The sequence below is a fragment of the Emiliania huxleyi genome (genome assembly GCF_000372725.1).
Source record: "Emiliania huxleyi CCMP1516 chromosome Unknown EMIHUscaffold_184, whole genome shotgun sequence".
NCBI lineage: Eukaryota > Haptophyta > Isochrysidales > Noelaerhabdaceae > Emiliania > Emiliania huxleyi.
In genome coordinates this window covers 147,184-157,827 of record NW_005200746.1, presented here as the reverse complement: position 1 = coordinate 157,827, position 10,644 = coordinate 147,184, and the positions used below count along the sequence as shown (strand labels likewise).

At 64.0% G+C, this 10,644-nt stretch overlaps 2 protein-coding genes across 2 annotated transcripts in view; one reads left to right on the top strand and one right to left on the bottom strand.

The window, feature by feature from the left end:
- Positions 1-8,128: 8,128 nt before the first annotated feature.
- On the top strand, positions 8,129-8,863 carry EMIHUDRAFT_232722 (hypothetical protein; the record flags this gene model as incomplete). The annotated part of the gene is made up of 1 exon (XM_005782924.1): positions 8,129-8,863. One exon carries the CDS (start codon positions 8,129-8,131, stop codon positions 8,861-8,863), a length of 735 nt encoding a protein of 244 aa, XP_005782981.1.
- A 221-nt stretch (positions 8,864-9,084) lies between these two features.
- The window catches only part of EMIHUDRAFT_456535 (hypothetical protein), a gene marked incomplete at its 5' end in the record, with an annotated part of 2,996 nt that continues 1,436 nt past the window's right edge, over positions 9,085-10,644 (bottom strand). The window contains 5 exons of the mRNA XM_005782923.1: positions 9,085-9,393; positions 9,696-9,817; positions 9,929-10,002; positions 10,285-10,335; positions 10,408-10,555. Of these exons, the coding sequence (XP_005782980.1) occupies positions 9,185-9,393; positions 9,696-9,817; positions 9,929-10,002; positions 10,285-10,335; positions 10,408-10,555 (604 nt within the window). The 3' untranslated portion in view covers positions 9,085-9,184. The remainder of the gene's footprint in view (positions 9,394-9,695; positions 9,818-9,928; positions 10,003-10,284; positions 10,336-10,407; positions 10,556-10,644) is intronic.

The window sequence follows — 10,644 nt, the reverse complement described above, 5'->3', positions numbered from 1 at the left end:
TCGGCGGGCGAGTATGCTGCACTCCCTGGGTGGTGTGAACAGCGTCTCTTCACACCTCTAGCCGTGAACAGGTGCCGGGCGAGTATGCTGGCAGTGGGTGCGGAGGGGGTGGGCTGGTGGGAGGGAAGAGAGGGGAAGAGAATGTGCCCACGGCTGGCGGCGGGCGAGAGGGTGATGCGATCGAGATGCGGTCGAGATTGCGCCGAGGTTGCGCGTCTGGAGGGCTTGCGTTTGCTGGCTTCACCCGCATTCCAGAGGCGCAGCCCAGAGCAGCAGCGGCCCGTCTCGTTGCGGTTCGACTCGTGCCACCACTGCCGCGGGTCAGTCGCATTGCAGGGGAGCGCCCGTAGTGCCTCCGGGTAGGCCTGCCCCATCCCACGGACCTGAGGCCATCAAGCAGGGACGGTCGTGGGCGAGAGATGGCCGAGTCGCGGGCGTGTCGTGGGCGTGTCGCGGGCGTGTCGTGGGCGTGTCGTGGGCGTGTCGTGGGCGTGTCGTGGACGTGACATGGACGTGTCGTGGGCGTGTCGTGGACGTGTCGTGGACGTGTCGTGGGCGTGTCGCGGAATCACCGGCTCGGCCGTCGTCGAAGACAGGCATGTGCGGCCGCCGCCCTCGAGCTGGAAGATGGAGCCGGGCAGCACGCCCGCGTCGCGGTAGATGTACGCGAAGCGGCGCAGGTACCTGTGGTGCACGGTTTCTTTTTTTCGCAGCGCGATTTCTTTTTTGTGGGTAGATGTACGCGAAGCTGCGCAGGCACCTGTAGTGCACGCCGGAGAGGTGGGGAGAGGGGGGGAGAGGTGGGGAGATGCGGGGAGATGGTGGAGACCACTCGAAGGATTGGCAGCGCAGCGACGCCAGCGCCCTAGAGGAGGGCTCCGGACATGTCAGGAAGCTTCCGGGACATGCTGTCGGAAGGCATACAAGTGGGCGTGTCGTGGGCGTGTCGTGGGCGTGTCGTGGGCGTGTCGTGGGCGTGTTCGTGGGCGTGTCGTGGGCGTGTTCATGTGGACGTGTCCCGTATCCTGCCCACCGCTCGATGTTTGACGTGTCGGGTGGCGCGAGACGGTGCGCTTCAAAGAGCGGGAACGCCGCCGTCTTGGCCCACAGCCGCCCAAAGTGCGCGCGGGCGGACGTGGCGCGGTTCCGCGTCGGCGCACCCTTCGGCACGCGGAAGCGGGCCGCCGTCTTGGGCTTGCCCGGCTCCCGGTACATGTGCGCGACGTACGACTCCTTGGCGGCCTTGATGGCTCCGCCGCAGCGCCAGATGCGCAGGGAGAGGTCGATGTTTTCGCCGCCCCACCCGAGCATTGAGCTGTCGTAGCCGCCCGTCTCGTTCCACCAGCGGCGACTGATGGCGACCAGCCCGCCGCTCATGATGGGCACGTCGTCCGTCGCGTCGAACGTCCACTTGAAGTCGGTGTCAAAGGTGAGGTAGCACTTTGCGCCTCCTCTCGTGGGGCTGCCGACGGGCTGCCACGTCGCCGCATCCAGCCTGGTGACGGTCGGGACAGTGGCGACGCGGTAGTCTGCCTCGATCGGCGCGAGTAGCCCGCGCCAGTACCCGTCCATCGGCCTGACGTGGCAGTCAAAGAAGACGATGACGGCGCCCGTCGCCGCCGCAGCGCCGGCGATCCGGGCGCGAATGAGGCCGCCCGTCTTCTCGAGGCGAACCACGAAGGCCTTCCACCGCGCCGGCTCGGGGATGCGAAGCGGAGGCGTGCTGCCGTCGTCGACCACGACTATCTCGCGCAAGATTTCGGGCGGCGTCGCCGCCGACACGGACCTGACTGTCCGCGCGGCGTACTCGTACTCGTACGCACACGGTAGCACCACGCTGACGTCAGCGGTCATGATTGTGCCTCCACCTCGGCCAGGAACGTGTAAACGGCGGGATGGTGAGGGAGGGATGGAGGCTGCCGCTCGCACTGGCGGCTGAGGGCCAAAAGTAAAACGCTCAACGCCGCTCTCGGCTCTCAGAGACAGAGTCGACCGCGGGGGAATGCTAGACGCCTGCACACAAAATCCGCGCCATAACAACTGTCTATGTACGCGCTCCGCCCCCGGCCGCTGCCGCCGCGAATGCGCGCGGCGGCCGCGCGCTAGGTGCGGGAGCCCACCGGACGCTCGCGCGGCGCCGGGGCGTATCGGTCTCGGCACGTCTCGCGGGCTGCGAGGTGTCTTTTGGCATGCTGGCGCTTGGCAAAGACGCCAGCAAGCTCGCCTTGCTTGCCTGCGGCCGCGGGCGTGTGGGTGGGCCCGCCAGGCTCGGCGAGGCTCGGCGCGGGTCTTCGAGCTCGCCGCCGGCGGCGAGCCAGCATAGCTCGTCGCTCGACGGGAGCCTGTCCGGTATGCTCTGGGCATGCTGTACAGCATCGCCAACTTTCTGGGAGGGTCTACAGGGCCAGGGCTCGGGCGCGATTGCGCGCTCAATACTACCACGACTACCTGCTCTCGAACCGGGCCGCCGACGGCGGGCTTGTGCGGCGCGCCGCTCGACGGCAGGCTGCTCCTCACCCTTCCGACAGCATCTGCTGTCTCGCTTCTCTCGCTGCGACCGCATCCGGGGGCCTGCGGCGACCTCCTCGCTTCGCCAGCGCTGCCTATGACTGCGGCACGCACGTCGGCTCGCCGCCCGCGTCGCCCGCGGCGGGCCCGCATAGCGCGCCGCTCGTCGGGGGAGTGCCAAGGAGGTTGAGGAGTACAGGCTGCCTCGCTCAGACCGCCGCCGACGCGGCGCGGGGCCGCTGTCGGCGCTGCTGCCGAGCTCCTGATATGAGTTCAAGTAATATGAGTTGACCTCGCGTATTGTATTCCACGTCCTGACCTAATTCATTAAGTAATTAAGTAATTGCGTATTGTATTCCGCTTCGGGTATTTGTAAGTATTCCAGGGGCGGACGAAGGCGCGGGCGGCGTGGCGGAGCTGTCTCGACTCAGTGCAGTGTACCACCACCCACGCTGTAGATGGACAGAGGAACCAACAGAGCGCAGTGGGAAGGGGAAGGGGGGAGAGGCTGCGAAGGGCGAGGGGGGGTGGAAGGGGGTGGGCAGTGCTATGCCACCTGCCTCGTGCGCACCTCTATTCTGCTCCGGAGTGACTCGCCACCGCCATCCCTGGGCCCACTGGGCAGTCGTGTGAGGGGCCGCCCCCTAGTGGGTCCCCCGACTGACCCGTAAACCAACTATGTTCGGAGCCTGGATAGGGTGTAGGCCGTTCGGAAGGTGGGTCGGGAGGGGATACCCCGCTAGGAATAGTCTCCCCCGACCCCGCCCGCCCGCCCGCCCGCCTGCCCTGCCCGCTGGCCGATAAGATCTCTTCACCTTCTCATTGGTGGAGTATAGGTACGAGGGGGGTGGGGCATCTCTTGCGGGTCTCGCCAGGGGCGCCTACTAACCTCGCTTGCGAGGGGCGTGTGGCATGTCTGAACGGACTCGTGAGGGGCGCCTGCCAACCTCGCTTCGTCGAAGCGGCGCTCGGTACCCACACCCACCCCGCCGCATTCGTCGCCGGCGCGCGACACGTTCCCGTCGGCTGGACTGCCCTCGTCGAGTGCGTGTCGCCAACCAAGGCGGGTCGCACTCAAGGACAGTGCCGGCGGGACGCGGCTCGAGAGGCGGCTCCCGCGGAGGCACGGCTGGCACCTGTGGCGCGGGGCTCGTCTTCGGAAAGACCAGGATCGCTCTACTGGCAAAGTTCTGGCTGACACGCGCGCCCGGTCGAGCCTTCGGCGGGCGCGCTGCGGTCGCACGCCTACCCAAGTCATATGCCACGGCGTGCGATCTAGATTCAGCACACGCGCCTCTGCTTGCAACCACTCATCCAATGAACTGTCGTCACCCATGAGTGCGAGTTAGGGCTAGCGGCTGGCCAATAGCCTGTGAGGAGGGCGTCCATAGACACCTCACAAGACCCCACACACGGTCTCGTCCGTGCCTTGCGGCCGGCGACGAGATTGCTAGAGGCGGAGCAAGCCTGCTCTAGTCTCACACGTTCGCCCCTGTCGCCTGTCTGTGTTGTTGTGCTGTTGTTTGTCTCTTGGCACCTTGGAGTGCTGGGGGGGGCGACAGGGGGGACGTGGCCTGAGTGATGTGTACGCCCACTCAGGATGTGTGGCAGCCCGCTGGCTGTGTGTCTTGTGAGCTTGTTTGTGTCTGTGTGTCGCTCGTGCGTGTCGTCATCATCTGTCTTGCGTCCACCCATACCGCGTTGGTGTCCAGTCCGAGCCTGACTGTTCTTCACCTTACTACATACATACATACAGAGAGGCGTTATATCTCAGTAACCCCGCTCGCAGGTACTAGAGCAGCATTCGTCAAGCTCAAACCCCACTCTGCACAACACAGAGCAGCGTTTGCCTAACAAGACTCCGCTCTGCAATTTTCAGAGCGGACTCTTGCTCAGAAAAACACCGACCGAGCACGTTCGAGCGGAGTCAAGTCAGTGCAACACCGCTCAACATAGCGGGAGCGGTCAATTTCCGCGGAGAGGCTGCTTTCGCCTCCCTCAGTCGCGCTCTCCTCCGCCCCTCCTCTTCAGAGCGGGACTTTGCTGAGTGAACACCGCTCTAGATGGTCAGAGCAGCGATTGCTTTAAGCTGACACCGCTCTAAATGACGTGAGCGGCGTCGCCCTGAATAGACGCTGCTCTGGGACGCCGGGACGGCGATGCCACCTGACGCCGACGGCGGATCCACGATCGCTCGTGGCGCGCGGCGCGGCGTGGCGAGCCCCGCCCCTGGGGTTGAGCAGCGTGTGGGTGGGTCGTCACTGCTCCGAGTAGTCAGAGCGGCGTCGCGTTTAGTGATACGCCGCTCACGCCATTTAGAGCGGTGTCAGCTTAAAGCAATCGCTGCTCTTACTGAGTCAGGCGCGCCTCCCGCACTCAACACAGTAGCACGCTGTTTCTCAGGTCCGCCGTACCTAGGTAGCGCTCCGCGCCTGCGCCGGCGGCGGGCGGTGTAGAAGGCCGCTCGCGATGGCTCCGTCGTGTGCCTCGACCGTCCCACTCAAGTGGTGACTACGCTCGCTGTCGCGCGGCCGCTTGGCAGCGGCGCCGACGCTGCCGTTGAGTCTGTCCGTGGCCGCCGCGTCACTCGGCACGGAAGCCTCCTTGCCGGTGGACATGCCGGGGGGGCGTGAGGGCCTGGAGGGTGACACAGACGCACAGGGGAGCGCGCGCCGCCGAAGTGGTTTGGCGCACACCTCGACGAGGAGGGTGGCCACCCTTCAGTTCCCAGACTGAAGAAGTGGCCTCGCGCCGCTCGCCTGCTCGCCACCGCCGCCGCGCGTCCCCGCGCCGCCACGCTTCCCTGTGCACCTGACGGCGCTGCGCAGACGGCGCGCTCTGGCAGACAGAGCAGCGGCCGCCCAGGCGGTCGCTGCTCCGCCCCGTCCGAATCCGTCCGCCCGCGCGTGCCGCTGCTCCCGCCGCCGCCGCCGCCACCGCCGCCGCGTTTCCCCGCGCCGCCACGTGTCCCCGCACCTGACCGCGCTCGAGCTGCGCAGGCAGACGGCGCGCTCTGGCAGACAGAGCAGCGGCCGACTAGGTCCAGCCCTGGGTGGCGCAGGTTGTGACATTTGGCGATTCCGCGACTTACTGGGCCCCTGAGCCGCTACCCGTGTGCGATTTTTTGTGGCCCGGGCATGATACTGATAGTAAACGGGTCAGAACCGGCCAAACACAGGCTACAGCCCCACACACGCGCCCGCCATAGCTCCTGGAGAGCATGCGCGAGTGACGCGCTACAAGCCGCGAGAGTGGCATCAGAGGCAGGAACGACGTGCTCTTGCTGTGCACCTCGCAGCTGCACCGAGTGTGCTCGCAGTGTATGCCACGGCCACCGCCTGCGGCATTGCTCTCGTGCAGCTAGGCGACGCAGGTCCATCAGCAGGGCTCATCCAATGCGAGCGCACATTGTGCGTAGCCGCAGGCAGGTGGCAGTGCACGGCCGCACACCGGCTGTGGCGGCTCGTATGCCCCCGGCAGTGCTGCTAGTCATTAACTTGTGTATTAGGGCCGCAGCAGACTGCTGCTGTGGCAGCAGCAGCAGCAGCCTGCTGCCTGATTCAGTCAAGCCAGCGGCGCAGCGAGGCGTGCAGAATTTGCGTGGTTTTGTTCCTCTTGAGGCTGAGCGCATTCGAGCCCTTCGACCGGAGTTGGATGGTACCACGCGTCTCACTGAGACGCGGGGTACTGGCCATGGCCGGACTACGGAGCGTGAGGTGGCGAGCGGAGCGAGCGACAAAACAACGAGAAAAACACGGATCTGACGATTGTCACAGAACGTCAGATCTTGCGCCACCCAGGGCTGGACCCAGTCGGCCGCCCAGCCCCAGGCGGTCGCTGCTCCGCCCCGTCCGAATCCGTCCGCCCGCGCGTGCTGCTGCCACCGCCGCCGCCGCTCCACCCGGTGCCCCCTTGTGTGTCGTTAGAGTTGCTTTGTGTATGTGTATGTCGTATGTGTTGTGTGTCGGGACTTATGTCACACTTGAGCCTCTATCTATATGATAAGTAGACCGGTACTCGGGTTTGGATGGTAGCGGGGGGCCCCGCCGGAGGCTGGTGACTGATTTTTGGGGTATTTGAAAGGGACTTCTGCGCACGGATCTGAATATCTCGGTCGTTCAGCCGTTCAAAACCTCGAACAGTGAGAAGGTAAACTTCTCCACACACACGAGGTGGTGGGGCAAGGGGGGGCAACCCTCGCGTCTCCACGTCTAACGACAGGAGCCCCACGGCATTTAAAGTGCAAGGCCCGGTGCGCGTGGGTGAGCGGTGTGTGTGTGTGTGTGTGTGTGTGTGTGTGTGTGTGTGTGTGTGTGTGTGTGTGTGTGTGTGTGTGTGTGTGTGTGTGTGTGTGTGTGTGTGTGTGTGTGTGTGTGTGTGTGTGTGTGTGTGTGTGTGTGTGTGTGTGTGTGTGTGTGTGTGTATGTGTGTGTGTGTGTGTGTGTGTGTGTGTGTGTCACGTCACTGCATCCTCTGCCCCCTGATCGTTCTTCCAAAATCCTGCTCGTGCAGGTGGGGACCCTGTCCTCGTCTCCCATCCCTCGTTTGGCGTGTCTGTTTTCTTTCTTTCTTTCTTTTTACCCTGTCCTCCTCCCCCATCCCTCGTTTGGGTTGTCTAATAAATAAATAAAACGGGCAAACTCTGAGACGAGATGGGATTTAGGGACATGTGTCCCCGCCCTGCACGATCTTGGTGTGAGGGATCTTCAATCCGTGTCCCCTCGTTTGGGTTGTCTGTTTTCTTTCTTTCTTTCTTTTTTCCTCGGGCTGTTCCATCTCCTCGTCTCTTTCCAACCTAGACGGGGCGGTGGGGGGGGCGGGCGCGGGGTGCAGGGTGCGGTGCGGTGTGTATTGTGTGTGTGTGCTGTGTCCCGTCCCTTACGAAGGCAAGCTCAAAAGAAAAAAACGTCTTCACTTGCTTGCTCCGCTCGTACTAGGGGCCTCGCTGGAACAGATATTGAGCTCCTTCCCGTTTTGACAAATGTCCACATCATCATCGAGAAGACAGCCGCATGCACGACCGTGCTGGTCAAGCGATTCGTGCAGTGGACGTGCTGCCGGCCTTGCCGCCTTGGCAGCGCCAAGGACGTGTAGCGTCGGAAAGAACTCGTTCTGCAGTTGTTGTGCGTCGCTGCTGTCACTGGCTCTGAGTCTCGCACTTCTCGCTGGCGTGTCATTGCGGCGCGCGCCGCGCGGTAAGGTAGGTAAGGTAAGGTAAACTTCTCCACACACACGAGGTGGTGGGGCAAGGGGGGGCAACCCTCGCGTCTCCACGTCTGACGACAGGAGCCCCACGGCATTTAAAGTGCAAGGCCCAGTGCGCGTGGGTGAGCGGCGTGTGTGTGTGTGTGTGTGTGTGTGTGTGTGTGTGTGTGTGTGTGTGTGTGTGTGTGTGTGTGTGTGTGTGTGTGTGTGTGTGTGTGTGTGTGTGTGTGTGTGTGTGTGTGTGTGTGTGTGTGTGCGTGCGTGTGTGTGTGTGCGTGTGTGTGTGTGTGAGGGGGGGGGGAGGGGGTCACGTCACTGCATCCTCCGCCGGTTCCTCCCGTCGCCTCTTCTTTGTTCGAATGTTTTTCAATCCATCCTTCACGAAGCCCTCCCACGTAGCTAGCGTTCTTTGCGAATGTCTCGAGATGGCCAGCAGGCGCTGTCTGCTCGCGGTCTGTGCGGGCCGCTCGTCCTCCTCGCCCTTCTTTCGTCCTCCCGTCCCTCCCCTCCACCATGGCCTCCTCGGCACTTCTTTCTCCATCCGCCTCGCCCTGGGCCTTTTCGTATCGCGCCGTTCGCCCTATTCGGTGACCTCCATGGCTGTCCGCCTCCTTTTGGGTGGCGCTCTCGATACCGTTGCGTCAACCTCGACGTCGCTGTCGCCCTCCCCGTCCCCGACCCCACCGTCGCCCGTGCCTCGGTTCGCGTCATTGGTAGCGTTTCCGTTGCCCCCTCGTGCCCTGCCGTCGCCCTCTCTGCTCGGGCCGTTCGCGATTTCGCTCCTCCTGCGTGTCGCCCCTCCGTCTCCTCCCCTGCCTTCGTCGTCATCGTCGCTGTCGCGAAAGCCCTCCGGCCCCTCGATTCCCTCGCCTATCCCCTCCGCTGCGTCGTCCCAGTTTATATCCTCATCCTCTGCGCATGTCGCCGCTCCCTTTCCATCTCCATCGTTGTCGCCTCCGTCGACTGCGGCGCTGCCTCTGCCCTCGCCTCCGTCCTCCTCGTCTCGCCTGCCATCGTCCCGTGTCTCCTCGTCCTCGCCATCGTCTTGGCCGTTGTCTACCTGTTCATCGTGTCCCCTGCTGCTGGTGGCATCGCCGTTGGCTTCCTCTCTCCCCCTTTCCTCCCTGCCCCTCTCGCTGTCTGGTGTTAATGGACCCCCTTCCTCTCCCTCGCCACCGTCACCGTCACCATCCCCGTCGCTACCGCCCTCCATGCCCGCCGCCCTTGGTCTCACACTCGTCTCTGCCATGTCCGCCGTTGCCGCCGTCCTGTCTGCTGCGTTCTGTGCTCCGTGGTAAAGCCGTACAGTCGCTTATATTTTGTTGCTCAGGATTAGCTCACGCACCAGGGGACAGCCTCTCAAGCTCGTTATTTGGGCTTGCCGATATGCATCCAAAGTTCCAAGAATCCTCTAGCAATAGGAGAGCGGATTCTCTCCTTCCGCACAACAAAAGGTCTGTGAATATGGGTTTCAGTGGTACATGACCCACCACTCGCCACACCGTATCCCAAACGTCTGCACGGTGACGCGCGCCTCGCCCGCGGCCCACTCGCGGTACGGCCATGGGCGGATCGAGTGGGGGGTCCAGACCGCAAAGGCGTGCAGCGTCCCCACTGTGTACCGGTGCTCGTTCTCGGAGATCTGCCCGCGAGGCGCGTCATAGTAGAGCAGCCCGGCGCCTGACAAGGGAATGAGTGTGTTTGGGTGTGGGGGGGTGCGTGTGGGGGGGGTGCAGAGGGCGGGGCACGGGCAGGCAGCGCAAAACGAGTGGGGGAGTGGGCAGAGTGGGCAGAGGGGCATCTGGCCGACAGCGCGGGTACGGCATGTGGGAAGCGAGGTGTGGAGCCGGCACGAGAGACGTGGGCGCGGATGCGACGCGGTGTGCGGGAAGTGCCTCGGAGGTGTCTCGGAAACGTCTCGGGAGTGCCTCGGAGGTGTCTCGGAGGTGTCTTGGAGGTGTCTCGGGAGTTTCTCTCCGCACCGGCCGGGGCGACCAGCGGCAGCAGGAAGGAGGTGGCGGTGGCGGCAGAGCAGCGCAGCTCGTCGAAACGCTGGCCGCCGAGGTAGCGGCGCAAGTGGCGCACGTAGACTGCGTCGGTGTGCCTATTCACGCTTGCTCACAGCCTCACGCCGCCATGCCTGCTGTGTGTGGTGTACTGACTCAGACGGATCACGACTACGGGTCATCGATCTCCACGAACGGCGTCGGTGCGCCTGTTGTGCACCGTGTGCCAGAGCATGTTCGGCAAGTAGACCTGGACCGACGGCGCGCCGAGCCGCTCCCAGCCCTAGTGCATGAGTTGCGGGGAGGTGAAGGGGAGGGGGAGGGGGGGGAGACGGGGTCGTGTTGCGCACTCGGAGTGTGTTGCGTACTCGGAGTGTCTCTGATCTGCTCTGGCCTGCCACGGGTGTTCTAGCGGTGTTCTAGGTCTAGGAAAGGTCTAGGAAAGGTCTAGGAAAGGTCTGGGCAAGGTGGAGGAAAGGTCGAGGAAAGGTCCAGGAAAGCCCTCTTGGTGTCCCTCGTGGCCAGAGTGCGCACGCAAGTCCATGCAGCAGCTAGGCTCCCAGACCCCGTCGTCGCCCCCAAAGATGACGCGGTCGGCGGTGGTGTTGAAGTGGGCCTAAAGCAAGCCTCTCCGACCAGTCAAGAGACAATGCCGTGGGCGGCACCGCTGTCGCGTGCTGCAAAGTGCCGCGAGCGCGCGACGGAGCGGCGCAAAGAGCGGGAAGAGGCGCTTTGCTTCCCGCGCGACGGCTGCGCGCCTACGTAGTCGCCTCGAGCAGCGGTCTAGGAAGGGTCCAAGAACTGTCCAGGAAGGTTCCCGCAGCAGAGCTGCACGCCTGCAGGAAGGGTGCAGGGAAGGGTGCAGGGAAGGGTGCAGGGAAGGGTGCAGGGGAGGGGACGGTGCGGGAGAGCCATCGGCAAGGGT